The 23,339-nt window shown below is 32.9% G+C and overlaps 1 protein-coding gene across 1 annotated transcript in view; it reads left to right on the top strand.

Annotated features, from left to right (window-relative positions):
* Window positions 1-23,339, top strand: part of RP1 (RP1 axonemal microtubule associated) — a 582,455-nt gene that overhangs the window by 463,972 nt on the left and 95,144 nt on the right. Inside the window, exon 45 of the mRNA XM_031946393.1 lies at window positions 12,779-13,020. Coding sequence (XP_031802253.1) covers window positions 12,779-13,020 — 242 coding nt within the window. The remainder of the gene's footprint in view (window positions 1-12,778; window positions 13,021-23,339) is intronic.

Raw genomic sequence — 23,339 nt, 5'->3', positions numbered from 1 at the left:
TAGTTAGAATGACTGTTGATTACTATGGTAGACCATGTGACAATTTGCATCATAATTCTGTGCATATGTGTGACCCACAGAAAGTTAAACAGAATTGTCCCACCCATGTTCCTGGTTTTTCACAACACTTTTATTCAGATATTCTAAGAATATGATTTACATTATGGGTATGTATCTTACTCCTTTAGCTGAGAGGCTGCCCCCTCAATATGCCATAAATAGCTATAGCTTAATTTTCAGAAAGTATTTTCAAAAACATTTGATAGATGATAACCAGAAGTTAAAATATGTTAAATACTCCACCACCACTCCCTGTTGCAAAAACATAATAAGTAAAAATGTTTATCATAGCTGAAAATGATTCTTTTTAATGAAATAAATAATTCAAAAGATATTTTTATTGCATCTTATGCCAACATTTGAATTGTTATTTTTAATATTATATTTTATGTTAGTAGTATCAGTAAAGCAGAGACTAGCATATTGATACTGTCTTTATATTTTATAATACCTTGTTTTTGAAATCTCAAATACAAGAAATATTTCTTTTACAATTAAACTAATTGCTTTTTATCAAATGTACAAATAATAAAAATATAATTTAAGAAATAATATCAAGTGTCATAATGCGGTTGATTTTAATTTATAAATATCTGTGAATTTAATATATATATATACATATATACATACTATATCTTTTGTTTTCCCATCATTTCTAGTAGTTTAAATGCACACAAAAATGGAAAGTACCAAATTGAAACATTGCAGTCTTTATACAAAACTATCTAACCTCTAATATAACATTAAGAGAAGATGCCATCGTATATAATATGAGTTAGTATATATGCATATTTTTATGGCAACAGCCCATCTGCCCCTGTTTGGGTACTTATTTCAGGTCAAGAAACTGGAATATTACTATCAGTAATGTCTATATTACAAGTTTGCAATTGTTGTTATAGTATCAGCAATCACATTGCATTTTTCTTATAGAGTAGTATTTTCTTTTAACAATGAGTAAGATTCTTGCTCACATTTCATTGTGTGTGTACTTATGTAATTATTGAATTTATCATCCATGACAATGTATTCAGTCAATAGTATATGTTATACTTTCAAATGACTCATGATAGTTAACAATGAGCAGTAAATCTATGAGTGCTTAAATGAATTGATGAAAATGTGGGGGCAAGTGGAATATGTTAGATGAATGCAGAACATTTTCCATTATTCTTCTCCATGAGGGGATTGGAGCCTATCAGAATCTAAATTATTCTGTCTTTTTAGGTATTCTGTCTTTAGAATGTCAGATATTCCCATCAATCATGCAATAAATCCCGTACAAATAAGGTAACATCATCTTGGTATATAGATCATTCTTAATTATTTCCTTTTTAATTCTTTTTTCATTTTTCTTATTTTTTTGCCTATAGTGAGCAGCACTCTCCAAAGTGAGAACCCCTGAGTAATGCAACCCTGAGCAAGGGCCCTGTTACCTAGGAGTAATGGTAATATTTTTGTGCCCCAAATCCTAAAATTATTACTTTTGGTCAGATCAGAAATCTTTGAGAGATTTATTCTCCAAATACTCCATTCTATTCAATTAGAGAACAGGTAGGTGGTAGAGTAGAGAAACTATTATGCAGAGAGTCAAGAGAACCTGGTTTTGAATTCAATCTCAGGCACTTACTAGCTGTATGATGCTGAACAAGTCACTTCTCCCTGTTTGCCTCAGTTTCCTCATCTGTAAAATGAGATGGAGAAGGAGACAAAAAACCACTCCCAGTATCTTTGCTAAGAAAACCCCAAATAGGGTCATGAAGAGTTGAACATGACTAAAGTAGCTATAAAACAAATTTAATTAGAACCACTTTTCAAGTTGATTGGGTAAAAATTTTTTTAAAAATCACACCTTTTATTTTTAGCAATTTAAATGTAACAGTCCTCTCTGCTATAGATTGCTTCTGTAGGATTTACTCTGCTGCCAATATATTTAACCTAGTCCAAGGAGGCAGAGCAGTATAATCAATTAACAAGCATTTATTAAATGACTTCTATGTGCTAAGTATTGTGCAAGGACCTATGACTACAAAGACATAAATAAAATAGTACCTGCCTTTCTTGAGTTTATATTCTAAAGGGAAAAATGATCCATGATAAAGAACTAACATAACTCCTCTGTGTATGTTTACATGGAATTCTTTTCATTGATTTCTATGAACTTTTTTTTAAGTTGGAATAGTGGACCAGATCTTTAATTTCATTGATAAATAAACTTCCAATTAAGAAATTCCCTCTACTGTTGTAGGGCAGTATCTGTTCTTTAATATTAATTCTTACAGAATTGCCTTGGGACACTAAGAGATTAGGTGACTTCACACAATAAACTTGTTAGAAACAGGATTTGAACCGAAGTCAACCTTCTACCCACATCTCAACCATCACCTCCCCTCTCAGATTGAGAGAATGGAAGACCCTGCTCCCAAGATCCTCATGAATGGAAACCCTCAGATGCACTTTTCCTGTTTCCAGCCTGATTCCCTTACATCTATCACCAAAAGCAACCACCTTTGTGGAAAAGGGACTCCTTACATTACCAATCTCATCTGCCACTGATGGTCAGGTAAACCCCCAAACTCTGATTAGCAGTAATCCTCCTGCCATAATTCACCCACTTTTTCTTAGCCTGCCCTCAAAGCCACTGTTCAGGAAAACAACCATAGCAACTGCTTCCTTAGTAGTTACTTATGCCCCGAAAGGAAGTTGTCCAAACAGTTCTTATCACTGTGAAATGACATAATGTGTATTAAAAAAAAAAATTAAAAAAAAAAAAAGAGAGAGAGAAAGAAAAAAAAAAAGAAAATTTTTTTCCTTCATCGTATATATGTAGTGTCACCCATTTAACCATTCCCAATGTGAATAAGTTTTTTTCAGAATTATGAGCCCTCTTTCCCTTTCTAATACTTCTGTGTCTATTCTTCCTTTGTATCTCATTTGTATAATGTGATCACTATTTTTACCTTTTTCCAGGAGGTTTTGCTTTTTAGAGTCTACTCACTCTGTCCCAATTTTTCTTTTGAGCTATCTTAAACATATGGTATATTATATTTCCATGTGAAAATCATAAACAATTTGTCCATGTTAACTTCTTTGAAATTGATATTGAATTGTACATGTGAAATTTTCCGTTGAGGTCGGGTTTGGTTGAAAGTTCTGAAAATCTGCAAGTTTGCTGAATATTCTTTTTTTAATTTAATATTATGGAAAAATTTGCTGGATATGATATTTTTGGTCACAGGTCTAGTTATTTTGGTTGCCAATATATATGATTCTAGGATCTGCAGTCTTTTACTGTGGCTGCTAAGTACTGTACAATTTTAATAGTAAGTCCAGTGTATTTAAATTTGTTTTCTTGTTTCTTGCAGAATTTTTTCTTTTATCTGGGTGTTTTGAAATTTGAGAATAATATTCCTATGTGTTTTCCATAAAAGATCTCTTTGAAGTAGTGATCAGTGGATTTTTGTTATTTTTACTTTCACTCATGTTTTTTATCACTCCAGGACAATTTTCTTGGATTATTTCTTGCATTTTTGTGTCAAGGTAATTTATTTGGTCACAACTTTCAGATAGTCCAATTATTATAATTTCTCCTCTTGATCTGTCTCCAGATCTGTTATTTTTTTCTTATAAGATTCTTCATATTCTATTGTATTTTTTCATTCTTTTTATTCTGTTTTGTTATTTCTTGATCTCTTATAGCTTCACTGTTTTCCCTTGCCCAATTCTAACTTTCAAAGAATTATTTTCATATTTAAGACTGTAGTTCCTTTTCTAGTTGATTAACTTCCCACCCCCATAATTTTGTTTTTCTTGGATGGATTTTGAGTTTTAGTTTTTCTTCAATATTTCTCATTTGATATTTAAATTTTTTGACTTCTATAAATTCTCTCTGGGCAGGGAACAATTAAATGTTTTTTGTGGGGAGGGGGTAGAAGAATTTTTTTTTACTTCAGTGTTTTCCTCTGAACCCCAGTCTTCCCTATTCCAATAATAGGTTTCTGAGATTGGCTTCTTTTCTTCTTTACTGGTTCATTATATATATATTTTTAAATAATAAGTACTAATATAAGTACCATAAATCATAGGGTGGGGAAGATGATGCCCCTAGCTTCATTTTAACTCTCTCCTCTTGAACCCCAAACCAAAAAATCCATTGCCTCTGCACTCTTGGGTATATTGACTCCTTTCCACCCAGAGCAGTTTCTCTGCAGCACAGCTGAGCCTGGCATATCTAATCAGCTGAGGTTCCCTCAGTCTTCCTGGACTCTGATCTCTAACTCCACACATGTCAGAAAAATGAAATTTCCTGTGGTTCCTGCTGAGGCTTCAGTCAAACCTAGCTAGTCCCAAGGTTCCTCATTTGATATTTCTGTGGAGCTACTCTGGAGGTGTTTTCAATTTACACTGGTCAATCCTGGCTTGGGGGCTTTCTTTAGATCTTCTTTGGTTGTTCCAGGAGGACCTCTGTTCTGTCCCAAGTCTTCTTTATTTTTTTTTCCAACCTATGCTCACTCTGATGTTCAAATTTGTTCTGTTTATGGGGGAAATCTGGAGGGCTTGAAATTTATTGCTCTACTCTACCATCTTCCCAGAATCCTCCTTCCTCAAAGGCTTTTGATATGAATCAGCAGAAGGACAAAAGACAAAGGTAGACAATCATTCAAAATCTGCAGTTTCCACCAGGCTCCAAGGGGGAATCCAAGAGGTGAAAGCTAAAGGTATAAATGGTGAAGCATAAGACTGTGATTTTCATGATAGAAGTCCCCTTAGATAGATAGAGCATGGCATATAAAAAAGGAGAAATTTGAGTTTTTAATTCCTTTCTCTCTGCCTTACTTCAAATGAGTTCAAGCAGCTATTTTTCAGTCATTTTAATTACATCCATTAATTATAATTTTAAAAACTACATTGGGCTAATCCAATATTATTTCTGATAAACAATTGTAATTGTTTCTCTCATTTGTATTTTCTTGTGTTCCTTTATTAGTGATATGAAACCAGACTAATTCTGAGAATAATAACAGTGAAGAGTGATCTGACATAGCACAGGGCTAACATCCCAACCTGGGAGTTAAAATAAGTTAAAAGAGTTTTTGTTTAATTCAAGACACATGAACTATTAGTATGTTTTACAATTACATTTCCAAGGACTAAATTACTATGAATTTGGGCACTTTTATCTCTGCCTGTTTAGATCACTTCTTAAAATAGGCATCCCTAAAATGAGTAAGATTTAAAATTCAAAGTATTTGGGGATTGGAATATTCACTAGCATCTCATGGAAAAGGAAAGATCACATGTAAATGGGCAGTATTTTAAGTGAACTTTGATTTTAAAAAAATAGGAAGCTTAAGTGGCTGAAGTAAGGAAGTAATGCATTCTAGATTTGGGGTATAGTCTATACAAAATCACCCCCAATACTGGGGAAATAGTGCTGAACAATGGAAGGAAAATTGACTAGAGTTAGAGAACCTGGGTTCAAATACTATCTGTAAAGCTTATTACCTATAACACTTCTTGGAAATCATATCCTCCCAGGGCTTCACTTTCTCATATATAAAGGAAGGGGCTTAGATTAGCTGATCTCTGAGGCCCTTTTCCAACTCTAGATCTATAATCATATATCCTATATGAGCAACAGCAAGAGGTCCAAGATTGTGTGAAGGGAAGTAACAATAATAAACCTGGAAAAGTAGATTGGAGCTGGGTGATGAATGACTCGAAATACTTATATTTGATCCTAGAGGTAATAGGAATTTGTTGAAAACTTCTTCTCAACCCTATGCTTTAGGAAAGCTACTTTGGCAGCTGTGAGGAAAATGTATTTGACGTGGGAGAAGCTTTAAGATAGGGAGATCAATTTTGATGATATTTCAATATTCCAGGAAGTTCAGTGGGACTGAATTAGGATACTGATTGTATGAGTAGAAAGACAGAAGGTATATCTGACCTGTTATGGAGTCAGACTCTGTAAAGAATGGGCAAATGATTGGTTATAGGGCAAATATTGGTTATAGGGTTATAGGTTATAGGGAGTGGTAAGGAAGAAGGAAGAATTGAGTCTGATTCTAATGCTGTGGAGCTATTAAGACTTGCATAGCAGTAATGTCCTCAATAGAAATTAGTAAATATTGTTTTTATAAGAAACGATAATGAGTTCAGTTTGAAATATGCTCTTTTGATATACCTAAAGAATTTCTGGTGGAAAATATCTAATAGAGAATTGATGATTGAGATGAGGATCCAGTAAAAACCATAAAGATGGATTACAGAGATTTAGAAGTCATCTATATAGACACAATAGTTGATTTCATCAGATATGAAGAGGTGTTGAGAGAGTTTAGAGAGAAAAAAAAAAAAAGACAGCCTTAGTATGTATACCAACAGTTACAGAATAGGATATGGATGGTGTTTTGACAAAGTAGACTTAGACAGGAAGGAAAAAGAGGAGAAAGTGCTATCACATGCAGAAAGTATCCAGGGGAGAGTGTTCAACAGTGTCAAGTGATATAAAGAAGTCAACAAAGATTGCTGAGAAAAGACCATCAAAGTTGGCAAGTAAGAAATCACTTCTGACTGAAAGAACCAGTTGATGAAACTGGAAAAAAAAGAGTTAAGAAGTGTGTATGATAAGAGAAAGTGCAGATTATCTTGAGGGGAGGGAGGGAGAGGAAGAAGGGGAGAGGGAGGAAAAGAGAGGGGGATGGGAAGGATAAGAGGGAGAGGGAGAGGGGGAGAATAAGAGAAAGAGGGAGAGGGAGAAGGAGTTGATAATTATAGGACTAATCTGCTCCTGAAGAAAGTGTATAAATGGAATGTGTATAGGTTTTGAGAAAAAGGATTTGAGTGGGTCAGTTAGGTAGCACAGCAGATAGAGCACTAGCCCTGAAGTCAGGAGCACTCCAGTTCAAATCTGAACTCAGACACTTAACACTTCCTGGCTGTGTGATCCTGAGCAAGTCACTTAACCCCAATTGCCTCAGGGGGAAAAAAAAGGAAGAAAAAGGATTTGACTTTTTGAGTTGTAGTTCTGCTTCCAACTATCTATGTGTCTTTGGGCAAATAACTTTACCTCATTTGGTCTTAGTTTCCTCCTCTCTAAAGCAGGACTTGGACTAGCTGGCCTCCAAAGTACCTCTGAGCTCTAAATCTCTATTGATTCAAGCTGTCAACCATGACATTTTCCTGGTTTCTGTGATTTCATTTATTCAAACCAGGGCAAACTAGGTTAGTAATAAGTTATGTGAACTGTCTCATGGGCAAGTGCTGATATATACAATAATGACCTATCCCTTTGGTTTAATGACACCCCCCTAGTACATAAGTTAATTGTTAATTTTTTTTTCTTATTGAAGTTAGCCACAATTTGATATGTGCAAAGTTAAAGAATATTTACAGATAGAAACCATTTCACTGCCTTCTAAAAACCAAAACTAGGGGGAATACTTATGTCAATACTTCATGTACTTTCACTCATGTAAGGATTCACTTCATAAAAAAACAAAAAGAAAAAATTCCTTCAATTCATCAACAACTCAGTAGATTGTCTTGCGACTTGCTAGGGATGAAAAATTAACTAGTCTATAACCAAACTAGTGACAGACACTTTCAAACTTAGCCAGATATAATAGTCAAGAGAATTTACTTAAAGACTTTTCGATTTCATAGGACCTAGCAAAGGTTGTGCTTCATTGGTAATCTTAAGAGAACTCAGGCTTACTTCTCTGCCAGGAACAGGGTTTTGGTGAAAGGGTACACATACAAATTAATTTTTAACATTTGATTACCCTAGCTTTCTTTTCAACAATGACCACAATTATATTATTTTATTCCTACTTTTATCATTCTATGATTTTCTTCACAATTTTGTGATCCATATTATTTGGGATTTTAAAATTTTATATTAACCATTGACTGATATAAAATACTTTAGTATACAAAGTATGTCTTCAGTGAATTTGTATTTATTTTGATTTATCAAACTTCCCCATTAAAAAGAAGTTGTAGATTGGAAGAACCAGTAGGAATCAATTAATCAGTCATAAAGCACTATTTAAGTGCCTACTTAAGACAGTATCTGAAGTACTCTGCTTAAAAGGAGGAAGAATGAAACAGTCCCTTTTGGTGAGACAAAGAACAATAAGGAGAGACTGTGTGTGTGTGTGTGTGTGTGTGTGTGTGTATGTGTGTGTGTGTGTTGAGGAAGACAATAAATACATATTTAAATATATATACATATATAGTGAGGGAAAATATACATATAAACATATACAACGTAAATATAATGTTAACAATGAATGTATACAAATTTATTCAAAACAAGGTAATTTGGGAGGGCACAAGCCATTGGGGAATAATTAAAACAATATAGTTATATTATTTTATTTTGTTCTTATCTACTTCACAAGTTTCAACACAAAAAGGTAAGGCATACAGCAAAAGTAAAATGAGGCAGTAGAGAAAACAAAATATGGAAGAGAGCATTTCACAAATACATGCTTTTTACTCATTTTATTTCTTTAAAATGGTTACTAGCTAGTAGAAAGTGTTTTCAGTTTAACAATTTCCTAAATTAATTTTTATTTACAGAGTGCCTGGCATATAGTAGGTGTTTAATAAATGCTTATTTATTATTTAATGGATTGGTTCTCCAAAAAAAAATAGGATTTTAAAAGTAAGAGATAAAAAGCCACGTTAAACTTATAACAGTAGTATCAAAGGTAAATATCGAAATGTATTATCAAATTACCTTGTCAAACTCTCTGGCTGCTCTGATTTTGAAATATCAAAATCAATTAAATACTTACTACACTTTGACATAAAAATAGATCCAATAAGTCTTGACCTTTTTGTATTTAGAAAAATAATGTAGTTTCAGCTGATTACAAAACCAACTATAACAGTACTGTAACACAATCCCCAATGTTCTCACTCAGAAGAAGCTCATCCAATATTATGTGTAGCCTACTACTAATCTATCCTTTCAATCTACCTTTCTTTTGCTGATATCTATTCCTATGACCCATGTTTTGGCACTTTTGTGTGAGTCTCTATATTTTGAAATGATAATGTTGTTACTGATCATTATTTCTGGGGAAAGTTTGCATTCCAGAAGAAAGTAAGCTTCATTGAAGAAAAATGTTTGTTGTTGTTATTTTAGTTCTCCATCTATTAGGTCAACAAATAAACAAGAACTTGCAGGAGCAACATTTGGTTTTGTGAGTGTGTTTTTTATATCATGAACTTGGTTAAATTGGTGCTCCCAGATTCCAGGGTTATTAGTAGAGTATGATAAAGTTGCATAGGGTAGCAGCCTGAGGATGCTTAAACATTTTTGTAATCTCCACACAGTGGAAAGTCTTATAAAACTGTCATTTATGAACAAAACTAATACCTGCCTTCTTGGGTAACAGTTTTATAAGGTAAACTGTAATCATTATTTCAGGGCACAAAATTTAATCCATGACATTTCTAATTCTGTGTAAAACTAATATGTATTTTAATTAATTCTACTCTTCTGTATTTACATAGCTGTTATGTTCATTCCATTATAAGGGAAATATTTGTGTGTCTAGAGTTTATATTTTTACATGGATTCCTGACAGATGATATCTAAATGGGAAGTATTAATTAAATCAATAACTAAATCGTTCATCTTTCATGCATTGAATTTTTCAGTTGACTATTTTATGTATTTTAAAGACTAAATCTGTTGTTTTTACTTTTTCAGGTTTGGTTTTGTACTGTGAATAACATAAATGCAGTTATTGTCTCAGTCCTGTAAAAATGTACATTCTAAAATAATAGCATACACATGTAATACATACTTTATGGGAATTAAAATTGATGTATGAATTATTTGAGAAAAAATAATTTTGATAATGATGCATTTCATGATGTCATCACATGTATTTCTACTGATGCTAAACTGACATAATATACATAATTTTGACCCAAAGAAACTAGATTGACCTGACATCTCTCTTTTTCCCATACACTTTATTTATTTGTTGATTGGTGGCAATATGATTTACTCTAATATTTGTCAGGATGGGAGTTCAGAAGATATATTTACTTTCTGCTCCTTGAAGATAGGCTTCCAGTGGTAATCCAGGTCACAGAAGTGTTTTCTGTGAAAGCTTGTGGTTCTACAACATTGCCATTTCTTTTCCCAAACATGAGCTTCCAAAGGCAATCAAGGACCACTGGAGCACCTATCTGGAGGCAAGAAGCTATATGTTCTCAGGCATTATAATATAATTCCTGCCTGAGGTGAAGGGCCAACTATTTCTATTTGCTTCCTAAAGATTATTTTCTTGAGGCAACCAGTATAGGTTAGCACCTATTCTGAGGCAGGAGAACCTGGACCACATTGGTGCCTCCTCAAAGGCAGCATGACAACCAATAAAGGACCATGCTAGTGTCTTGTCTCAAGATGAGAAATTGTGTAACAGAGTTCTAAAGTGCCTCAAACAGGAAGCTAAAGTACCTGCCACATTCTCCTTCCCTTAATAAACTAAGTTATCTTGCACCTACTCTAAATAGGGACATCCCTGACTCCAGGTGATGCTAGTATATACTTTCTGAGTCAGGAATTATACAGCTTCAGGGCATTTAAGCACTTGTTCTGAAGCAAAATGCTAAGGAAACCTTTACTTCCTTATCAGAAAAGATTGTGATGAAAACCAGTCTATTTAAGTGCATTTAAGTAGGATTGTCTGGATCCTATCAGAGGTAGAAGGTTTTTCAACTCCAGACCAGGGCAGATCTTGAAAGCTTTGAAAACTTAGGGTACTCACTCTAGTATCTGTCCCAGGGTGGAAAGGTCTGGGAACCACAAGGTAGGAGGCCACAACAGTGTCACCTCTCATCAAAAGATTATCTTCCCTTGGACTAAAGTCAACTAAAGTACCTGCTAATGCAGGAGCCTCAGATGTGAATGCCTTGCACAAAACAATATAAAGGTTGGCATACTAAATATTAAAAACAATCTTTTCCCTGATGAGTCTCTCTTAGAGACAGGTAAATGATAAAGAAAAGGATAGCCCCAGAATTAGGAAGACCCGAGTTCCAATATGACCTCAGAGATTTACTAGCTGAGAGATTCTGGTAAGTGAATTAAACAATTTGTCTTAGTTTCCTCAACTCTTAAATGGAGATAATAATAGCAATTACCTCCCAGAGTTGTTGTGACTGTCAAATTAAATATTTGTAAAGAAGTTAGCATAGTGCCAGACATATAGTAGACATTTAATAAACGCTTCTTTCCTTTCTTTTTCTTTAAAAGCTCTACTAAATCTATTGGATTAAGAGGTATCAGTGTTTGTAAGATTTGGTCATCTTTATCATACAGAAATATTATATATACACATGCCAATACACACATAGATTTTTGTCTGGTTATCTGTCTATCTATCTATCATCTATCTATCCATCTATCTAATCTCCTCAAGAAAGTGTTTTGGAGAGTTTTACTTCCCGTCCCCAAGAACATCTTCTCTTGAACCTATAGATACTTGAAATAGTTCTTGAAATCTTGCCCCCAATGAGGAAATGATAAGCTCTGATTGTACACACACACACACACATACACACACATACACACACACTCACACACACACACACACACACAGAGAGACAGAGACACACAAAGACACAGATAGAGAATGCTACATATACATATCCATCTAGGTCTGGATTTACTGAGCAGAATTATTCCAGGATTATAGGAATCCCTAAGTGGAGATAAAATACTGAAAAAATCCTTACCCCATGTGATGCATCACATCAAGAGATGGAATAAATAACTTGGAACATTACTAACTAAAACTACATTGAAAATCTATGAAGTTTACTCAAAGATATCTTTGAAAAATTCACAGTTTCTCAAAGGCGCATTTAATATCTAATGCACTAAAAGTGTAGTACCATGATAAATTAAATATTTGAGAACTCAGTACCAAAATGTATTTTTAAAAGGAGATATTGCAGATAAAACTCTTTAAATGGGAAAAATGTTATAAAATTTATTATATGTCAATAAATTTAATTTTTATACTTTGTGCCAATGACATTGCACACCACCTTAAATATAAATAGTATTGTGTACATATTAAATATGTTATGTGTTTTTAACTTTTGTGTTTTTTAACCTTTATTTGTCATTATATTTTAATTTTCCATTTCCTTCCTTCTTTTAAGAGAATGTGAATATATGGAGTCTAATTGATGGATATATTATCTACTCAATTGAATAAGGTTTCCTGAAGAGGAAAATATAATTGTTGTTTTAAAATAGCAGACAGAAACATGTTAAAATTAGAGAATAGATTATTTTTGATGTTATGGAACTCCCTAACATTAAAGCCAATTTTTCCTTTCCTTTATCTTGCGAGGAGAGATCATATTCTTCACTCAGAAAAAAGTACAATGCAAATTGAGTATATAGTAATTTTATAATACAGTGGAACACAAATAAACTCTAAAAATTAATCTGAAAAGAAAATCCAAGTTTGCAATGATTGCAGAGTTAGTTACAGCCAATGTCATCTCATTTTTTCTATCATATATTTTCTAAAGGATAGCTTATCATATAAGATAGAAGTTATGTTTGTTTTTATAAATTTTTATTTAGTATAGAACTATTGAAAATTCAGAATTATAGGGGGTTCCACAATTTTGATGATTTTTTTTTATGTCTTCATTTTTCTATACCTAGGAACTTGGGATATCACCATAAAGACTAGTAATGTTTTGTCCAGTGGCATAAGCCCTAAAATGGCCTTCACTGTATGCTGTGAACGAGGCACTTATCCACCAGTGATATTTCCAAAAGGCTCATTTCAAAGGGCTCAAGTCTTTAGGACCACAATGCAAATGGACAGAAATTATGGAGTTATAAAGAAAGTACGTTTGCAAGTAGAAGATGCTGAAGATGGTCAAGTCTGGCATTGCCATGAGGTAAAAATTACTAAAACATCTCTATGTACTCAGATTTCTGTTTTCATTAAAGTACAAGTTCCTAGTGGGGTTAAGGCTATTTACTATCTATTAGAGATGGATATTAAATATATGTGTATGTGTGTCTGTGTGCACACAGATATATCCATATCTACACACACACACACACACACACACACACACACATATATATATATATAATATAGTCCACTTATATTCATTACTATAAACCTTTTTTTTTTTTAATTTTGAAAAATAATGTGAGCAGCTAAGTGTCCTGTCACCCTGATTTCAAGGGCAATATAAAGCTATTCCTTTCTTAGATGCCATTTGGAAAGTAAGAATTTTGTTAACTAGAAGATATCCAATGGGTAACTACACTTCTTTTCATATTTCAGTGTTTTAGTCTGTTTGTGTTTATTTTTCCCGATTTCAATCATAATATGATTTTATAAGCATGACAGACATTATTTCAACAATTCTAAATGGACTTTTATGTATTCTGAACCTATAATTCAAAACAGGTTTGCAATCTTCCCTCCCCCCAAAAATCTGTCACTTAAATGTGCTAAAGGAGAAATGAGTAACAAAAATGACATTGATGTCTAAGATACTGAAGTGTAAGACTTAGATTACATCAAAACTCTGACAATGGTACAACAGTAGAGTCTCTTCCATTTCTTTCCAAAATGAAAAAGTCTTGAGATAGAAGCCTTTCATTTTGTTTTTAATCAAGAGTATGCTATACCCTTTTCATTGTCACAAAAGTAGAAAGCTACCTGCCTTAACAATGGCAAATGATGGTACCGATCATATGATTAAACAAACAACATCCATTATTTGACAAGTCTACTTTTCACTTTTGCCTTTTTCTCTCTTTTAAAGATGTCTGCACTTGGTGGGTTGATCAACTTTACACTAAATATCTCAGACTAAGGAAGTTCAGTAGTAGTTATATGTTGAGATGTAAAATTTACTAATGAATAACTGAGAATAGAGCCCTCCATTAAAGCTAGTACTGTGATGCAAAGGCGTGTTAAAAGAAAAGCACTCCTGAAACTATCAGAATGATGATAATTCATTCTCAAAGGTGTTCACAGAAGGCAGCTCAATGTGGCATTGCCCTTCCCTGGAACTGTTAAACATGGTAGATTTTCTCAAGACACTATATACCTCCTGCTGTCTCTATTGTCAGATTTGAAGAGCTGACCACTAATATTACTATCATCTTTTCTTGCAACCCTACAGGGAAGAATTAGCTAATTGTCTGTAAAGCTTTTTGAAATGAATACATGCACCCAAGTTAATGGGATGTTGGGAGTATTTCATACAGTCTTGATAACATCAAGTATTTAGGGCAGAAAAAACGCACAGTATATTTGTAAATAAGAACGTTTCTTTCCCCATCTCCCTTAATACATATATATATACACATATAAATTTAATAAGATTTTTGCTAACAATATATTTGACACCAAAACCAGTTGCATTAGTAATTATTCTTAAATTTATTTCTTCTAATTTTTTTTTTACTTGTAATAAAATGAATCACAATATAAATGACATTTTGGTCAGTAGTTGACTGACTGAATTGGTATTACTTTGACTTTAAAACATATAAATCAGATTCATATAGTTTTATTTTAGAATTCATTTTTATTGATATGTTTTTCTCTTACATTCCCTTTCTCCTTTTATCCTTCACCTTACCACCTCCCAGAAAGCCATCCATTTTGAGGGAAAAAAATGGCTTTATTTCTTTAAAGACAGTATTCTTTCTGTCATTGAAAATATACATAGACATTATTATATTAGTCAAAATGTAGATTTTATTGATTTTTGTGTCTCCCCCATTTTTGTCTGTAAAAAAAATCTGAATTTTATCTGTAATGTTATTATTAAGTATATCTATTTTTTTCTTTTAAAAATAGTTCATTTGAAAGTATGATCTCTAGGTATGGACAAGGATCATAGATTATTATGAATTTCCTTGGAAGTCCATTGTAATGAGTCAGAACTAGTCATAGGAATTAAAACTAAATGAGCTTTAGAGATCATCTAGGCCAACTCTAATCATCTTATCTTTGGAGAAACTTAGCCTCTTAGAGGTTAAGTGAAATTATGCAAAAAGAGAGCTGGGATTCATACCAAACTTCATGATGTTGAGACCAGAAGCTCTTTGCATTACATGATAATATCTCACATGGGAAGTAAATATGGAGAAAGCTTATTAAATATTCCTATGCCCATCAAAAAAGCTCTATACAAGCCAACCAAAAAGTGCTGTTGGCACTGTTAATCAATAAATATTGACTGCTACTCTATAATGGGTATTATGGCTAGGTCCTGTGGATTCCAAGACATAAATGTAAGTATCCCTGTCCTAAAGGAAATTCCATCCTATTAAGGGGGAAATATACAGAAAAATTAATGCAAAACAGAAATGAAATAAAGCGCTTATATGTGGAAAAAAACTAACAGCAGGCAGAATCAGGAAAGACCTCTGAAAGAAATGACATTTGAACTGTTTCTTGAAGGGAGCTCAGTATTCCAAAAAGTGAAGATGAGAAAGAACAACAGTCATGGAGGATTCTATACAAAGTGAGGGAGGTGGAAGGTAGAATGTAGGAGAAGAAGAAACCAAATAAGCTCATTCTCCCTTCCTGACAAATGTTTATTGACATTTCTCTCTTATGTCCTCTTATTTCCATTCACAGAGCCACTCAAGCCCTCATTATCTTTCACCTAAACTACTGCAATACTATAGTCATGGGAATCCCTGCTTCAGGTCTCTCCTCATTCTAAACTATCCCTCCACACATATACACTCAAGATACTCCAGAGACCTTTAGGATCAAATATAAGCTCGTCAATCTGACATTTAAAGCTTATCTCAACCTGATACCTTCCCATATTTCCACTTTTCTTAAACATTTCTCCCCTTTATACCTATTGTGGCTCAGCTATTCTAGCTAGCTTGTTTGTATACAATGTGTCATGTCCCATCACACTCTAGGCATCCACTATACTGACTATGAGTCCATAATATCTGCTCATAAGGCTTCCTGATTTCCCTCAGCATCCATTCTATTTTACATTGATTTCTAAACTTTATTTTTTTCTGAACAACTCCACAGCAATTGTCTGCCCCCATTTTCCAACTGCTTTCCCTGACTTAATCCAAGCTCATTCCATCATAATAAACCTGCTCCCAATCTAACATTCCCTCCCTATTCAAATGATTCTGAATCTCTAAAAAAAATAGAATAATTTGCCATTGTTCAAATCCAGATCTTTCTTACTCTTTGACCACTTCTTTATTCTTCTCCCCCTCAATCTCATTAATGACTCACTTTAAAGCTACCCAGGTCTTTTACTATATTCCCTGAAATACTTGCTCTACAGCTACAAACTAGTTGTCATCTTAAACCTTTTCACTTATCACTTCCTCCTTCTTACAGTCTCTAAGAACTGGCTCCCACTAATTAAATAGATTCCCTGAATACACTTTCCAGCATATGTTCACACTGGGACAGTGTCTGATTCATAGTAGGTACATAATAAATTCTAGTTGACTATTTGACTCACTGGTTGCATTTTTATTCATTCCCTTTTCACACTGGATATAGTGAATAAATGGTAATACTTCTTGTTTCTAATGGCTACTTACAGGCTTTAGCACTATGACTCAGTAATTTCTCCTCTTTTGAAGTTCACTCAGTCAAATCAATAAACATTTATTGGGTAATTATGTAACAAGCACTGTGCTGAGCACTGTGGATACAAAGAACATTTTTTAAAAGTCCTGTTCCTAAAGACACTGACAGCCTACTTATTGCAGAGACAAACATGCAAACAAATACAAACAAGATATATGCAGGATAAATGGGAAACAATCTCAGAGACATTAAAAAAAGACTGTGAAAGGTTTTTGTAGAAGGTGGACCTTCAGGTAAGACTTGAAGGGTCAGAGAAGGGAGAAGATGGATAAGAGTAATGAGTTCTAATCCAGTGAAAATGTCTAGAATTGGGAGATGGAACATCATATGTGAAAAACAGTAAGGAGTCCAGTTACAGTGAATCGCAGAGTACATGGGGGTTAATAAGGTCTAATAAGTTTGGAAAAGCAAAAAGAATCTAGAGAAGATTAGGGGCAATTACAACTTCCACTCTCATTCATATGTTGGAATGGAGTCTTCCTATTAATAGCAATATCTGACTTATACCTAGAACTTTCAGATTTACAAATGTTGTTTTACACATACTATCTCATTGGAAGCTCAGAACAACACTGAGATTTCAGTGTTATTGTTATCTCTATTTTACAGATGAGAAAGCTAAAGTCATAGAGATTGAATATCTGGTCTAGGATCACAGAACTATTAAGTATTTGAGGCAACATTTAAAATCAGTTCTACCCCAGTCTCAAATCCAATAATCTATCCACTGTGTTTCTCAATAAGTTTCCCTCTCCCTAAGGTGAGAGGATGAATATAGAATATTAATTAGATGGCAAGCTTCATTGTCAGAAAGATATGTGTTCAATTTCCACTATATAATATATAGCTTTGTGATCCTTGGTAATTGACCTGGTAATACTTTCAGCCATCTTTGGTCTGGAACAAATTGCTGGGTTGAGGATTGATTGTGGTTTGTATTTCAAGACTACTGTGACTTAAACTTGCAAGATACTGGTGAGTGAAGGAAAATCTCAATAAGTTTTTAGGTGGAAAATCAAAAGCCACATACCACCATCTGGGTATAGATATTTTGGCCACAATAGAACTCTTTGGGGCACTGCTTGTTGTCTGTCATCTCTAACAATTTTCTTAATATGTTTATGTGAAGTGAACAGGATCAAAAAAAATGATTTTCAAATTAGGAACACATAGTATTAATGAGGTCAAAATGATAAATAATGTAAGGGTCCCGAGGGACATACCTAAATTCACATAAATGTTTAATCATAGTTGTAAAAGTAGGGCCAATAATCTGACTTTCATTCTAGCTTTAGATCCTTTAACCAGGGTTTCCACAACCTCTATCTCTGAGAGTCAGATATGACTAATGAAGCTATTTAATAATCCTCCCAGAGGTTCCTACAGAAGCTCAGGTTAAGTAGTTCCTATTCTCCTGGGAGCCAGCAGATGGTTTAAAAGAACTCTTCTTTGAGCTTGCTATTTCCTCTCCATAAGTCTCATCAACTTTCTTTGATCACATGATTTATAATGGACAGTTATAGAGAATGAGAAAAAAGAAGAAAATGAAATAATCATTAGAAATTGACATTGTGGAAGCCACAGTGAAAGTATTAATTTATATCTTTATCTTTATGCTATCACCCCCAGGAGAATATAAGGATAAGTCTGCAAGAACAATATACAGACAAAAAAAACCCAAAAAAATCTTGCCAATCTTTCTGTAAAAATCTATTTTCTTCCTTAATCACATTAACTATACTGAAACTTTGTTAGCTCAAGATATGGTACATTATGAAATAATAATGGCACTAATGAAAATGAAAATAGAAAGAATAGTTGAACCAAACTAGTATATACAGCAGATGTCCAAACTGAGGGCAACAAAGTTTTGAGAGTGTTGAAGCAATTTTTCTGAATTTAATTGAAAGAATGGAAAATACCAATTAGAAACTAAGTTCGTATCATATAGCACTGAATAAGCAGATCAATTTAGGTAGAATTGTCATTTGCATTATAATAGTTGAACCTTCCCATGAGTAACTGACATTTTTCTAGTTGTTTAGATCTGACTTTATTTGTGTAAGAAATGTTTTGTGATTGTCTTCATATAGTTCCTGGGTTTGTCTTGGCAGGTAGACACCCAAATATTTTATTTTGCCTATAATTACTTTAAATGGAATTTTTTTCTATCTCTTGCTGATGGACTTTGTCAGTAATATGTAGATATGCTGATGATTTGTGTGGGTTTATTTATATCCTGCAACTTTACTAAAGTTGTTCATTGTTTTCAATAGATTTTTGGATGATTTTCTAGGAATCTTTAAGTAGATTATTGTGTCATCTGCAAAGAGTGAGAGTTTTATCTTCTCATTGCCTATTCATATTCCTTTAATAATTTTTTTATTTTCTTATTGCTAATGCTTATATATCTAATACAATATTGAAAAAGAATGGTGATAATGGGCATTCTTGTTTCATCCCTATTATTATTGGGAATGTGTCCAGTTTCTCTATATCACAAATAATATTTGCTTTTGGTTTAAATAGTTACTGTTCATTATTCTAAGGAAAGCTCCCTTTATCCCTATGGTCTATAGTGCTTTTTTTTTTTTTTTTTTTTTTTTTTTTTTTTTTTTTTTAAGGAATGGGTACTGTATTTTGTCAAAACCTTTTTCGGCATCTATTGAAATTATTATATAAATTTTGTTGGTTTTGTTATTGATATGCTTGATTATGACTATAATTCACCTAATATTGAACCAGTCCTGCATTCCTAGTATAAATCTCACTTGATCTTAGTGCTACTGATATCCTTCTGATAAGTTGCTGTATTATCTTTGCTAATATATTATTTAAAATTTTTGCATCAATATTCATTAGAGAGATTGATCTGTAATTTTCTTTCTCTGTTTTGGCTCTTCCTGGTTTAGGTATCAGTACCATATTTGTGTCATGGAAGGAATTTGGCAGTACTTGTTCTTTATTTTTCCAAATAATTTACATAGTATTGGAATAATTACATAGTATCTTTAAATGTGGTAGAATTCACTTGTGAATCCATCTGGCCCTGGAGATTTTTTTCTTAGGGAATTCATTAATGGTTTGTTAATTTCTTTTTCTAAAATGGGACTATTTAAGTTATTTATTTCATCTTCTATTGATCTGGGCAATTTATATTTTTGTAAATATTCATCCATTTCACTTAGATTGTCAGACTTGCTGCCATAGAGTAGGGCAAATAGCTCCTAATCATTGAATCATTGCTTTATTTTCTTTTTCATTGGAGGTAAGTTCACCATTTTCAGTTTTGATGCTGGTGATTTGGTTTTTTTCTTTCCTTTTTCTAATCAAATTAACCAAATGTTTATCTATTTTGTTTGTTTTTTCATAAAATCAACTCTTAGTTTTAGTAATTATTTCAATAGTTTTCTTAATTTCAGTTTTATTAATCTTATCTTTGTGTTTCAGAATTTCTAATTTGGTATTTAATTGGGGGGGTTAATTTGTTCTTTTTCTCCAGAGGTCTAACATATCTAGGTTTTTTAGAATCCTATTAACTTCCCTAATTTTTTTTCTTTATTTTGTGGTTAGATTTGTCTGATTCTAAGAAGGGAAGTTTGAAGTCCCACACTTATGTATGTACTTTTCTTGCTTTTCTTTTTTAATTAGATGTATTTTTTCCTTTTGCTTTATCTGAAATCAGAATTGCTACCTCTGATTTTTTTTTTATTTTAGCTGAAGCATAATAAATTCTGTTGCAGCCTTTTAGCTGTATGTTATGTGTCTCTATGAGTCAAATGAGTTTCTTATAAACAATATATTATAGGATTCTTTTTTTAATCCATTCTGCTATTTGCTTCCATTTTATGGGAGAGTTCATTCCATTAACATTCATAATTATGATTATCAGATCTGTATTTCCCTTCATCGTATTTTTCCCCTTATGTAAACTTTTGTTCTCTCTTTCCACCCTGTCCCTTTTTAGTAGTGTTTTGTTTTTAACCTACCCCACTCACTAACTACTTTATCTTCTATCATCCCCCTTCTTTTATATCTTTTTCCTAATGTTTCTACTCACCCTTTTATCTAGCCCCTTCCTTTTCTTTACTCTTTCTCCTATTTCTTCATAGGGTAAGGTAAATTTCTCTACTCAATTGTATGATTATTACTTCTTTGAGCAAAAACCCATGAGGTCAAGCTTTATATAATGCTCATCGCCCTTGTTTCTTTCTCTCTAATGGAATAGGTCTTTTCTGCTCTTCCAGTGGTTTAATTTGTCCCATTATACCTGTCCTTTCCTCTTCTCCCAATAAAATCCTTTTCCCAATATGTAATGTCTTTTTCTTTGATATCATCACATCAGAATCCATTCACAACCACCATTCTTCATCCATGAGATGTGCACCTCTAATTGCCCCAATAACCGATATATTCATAGTTTTACTACCTACCAAAAATGGTCATATATTAACCATATACATGGTCATAACCATAAATTTCCTTGCTCAATGGTTAAAAGTCAACAAGTGTTTATTAAGTATATACAAAGAAAAGCAAAAACATGCTTTCTGCCCTTGCAAAGCTCCTGTTCTAATAGGAGAAATGATGTGGAAAACATTTATATTTCTGTGTCTACAATATATATAATGTAAAAATATATATGATAAATATAGTTCTAATGGGAGGCAATCACAAAAGGAAGTATCAGCCACTGAGGGCAGAGCAGGGAGGATTTCATGGTTTGACCAGGAAATACCAATTGCAAAACTTAGCTGAGAGAGCCAGAGATTATAGGGGATGGAGATAAGGAAAAAGAGCATGGAATAAAGTATAGAATGGCATAGAACCAGGAGTCAGATTATCATGTGTAAGGAACAGCAAGAAGATCTCTGGATCAAATAGTACGTAGAAAAAAATTAGCATAGGAATGATAAGTAGATAGGAAGGGACAAAGTTTTTGTTGTTGTTCAATCATTTTCAGCTGAGTCTGACTCTTTGTAACTGACCCCACATGGAATTTTCTTGGGCAAAATATGGTTTGCTATTTTTTTCCCCAGTTCATTTTATAAATGAGGAACTGAGACAAATAGGGTTAAGTGACTTGCCCAGGGCCACACAGTTGTTAAGTGTCTAAGGCTAAATTTGAATCTAAGTCCTCTTTATTTAAAAAATATATATATTTCTAATTCATGGACTAAAATAGGTATTTTAATAACATAATATAATAAAAAGATTGTATATGAAACTGCAAATGTACTATGCATAATTTCCTATGGCTTTAAATATACAACAAAATTATCGTGTACATTTTTTTCTTTTTTCTTTCCATACTATGACTATAGTAGAAACAAAAAGGTTTTGGAAAATTGTAAATTTTTGAAAGTTATTCTAGAAATGTTTGTATTTATCAGTTCTTTTTTTGGATATAGATAGCATCTTTCTTCATATATCCTTTATAGTTAATTTTGGCATTTACAATGAAAATATTTTATTCACTCAAAGTTTTTCTTAAAACAATGTTGCTGTTACTGTATACAGTGTTTTCTTGGTTCTGCTTATTTCATGTTTTTGCATGTCGCATGTCTTTCCATGTTTTTCTAAAGTCATTGAGCTTATGATTCTAATAGCACAGTAGTATTTCATCACAATCCTATAGTACAAGTTGTTCAGCCATTCCCCATTTGATGAGCATTCCTGCAATTTCTAGTTCTTTACCACCACAAAGATTAAGTCTAAATTATATATGGTGAGGTAATTTAAAAAATTGTTTAGGAAAAGATTAAAAGGTAAATTATCTCATAGAAGAAGGAGATAAACATTGATGGCTAGCTGTATTGGAACTTACTATTATCTGGCTTAAAGAGGAAATGATTTCTATATCTGAAGAGGTTTAGAAGTCTTATAAACTTCTAGAGAGATGAGGAAACTGGGGGATAAAGTGAGGAGGGATTTTTAGAAGGGAGTATTGATTAAGATTAGAAGGGTAGGGTAAATAGATAAGAGAGGGACTTTAAGAAAGGAGGGTAAAATAAGGAATAAAAGGTAAAAAGAGAAGATAAGGTAATCTGGTAAAAAGGAGAAGGAAAAGAGTAAAAATAAGATGGAGGGAAATTCACAAATAGTAATTATATCTTTGAATGTGAATGGAATGAACCTTTCCATAAAATGTAAATGGATAGCAGATTGTATTAAAAATGTTTACAAGAAACACATTTAAAAATGAGAAATATATGCAGAGTTGAAATAGGGGATTGAAATAGAATTTATTATGCTTCAACTGATACAAAAAAGGCAAGGGTGGTAATTATGATCTCAGACTGAGTTATGGATAATGGAAAAATGAAAAAAGATAAACATGGTAATTACTTTTTGATATAAGGTACCATAGACAATGAAGCAATATCAATACTGAACCTATATGCACCAAAATACTATAGTATCTATGTTTTTTTAAAGAAAAATTAAATGAATTAAAGGTGGAAATAGATAGTAGTACTATAATAGTAGGGAATTTTAATACCACTACATATCTGTTTCCAAAAATTATTTAGAAAAAAAGGAAAGAACCTACATGTTCTAGAATGTTTATAGAATTCTGGTCCTCTTGACTTCTGAGCT

The sequence above is a fragment of the Sarcophilus harrisii genome, chromosome 1 (assembly GCF_902635505.1).
Source record: "Sarcophilus harrisii chromosome 1, mSarHar1.11, whole genome shotgun sequence".
NCBI classification, from domain to species: domain Eukaryota; kingdom Metazoa; phylum Chordata; class Mammalia; order Dasyuromorphia; family Dasyuridae; genus Sarcophilus; species Sarcophilus harrisii.
Note: the sequence above shows the minus strand (reverse complement) of the source record. Positions and strands in the feature narration are given on the sequence as shown.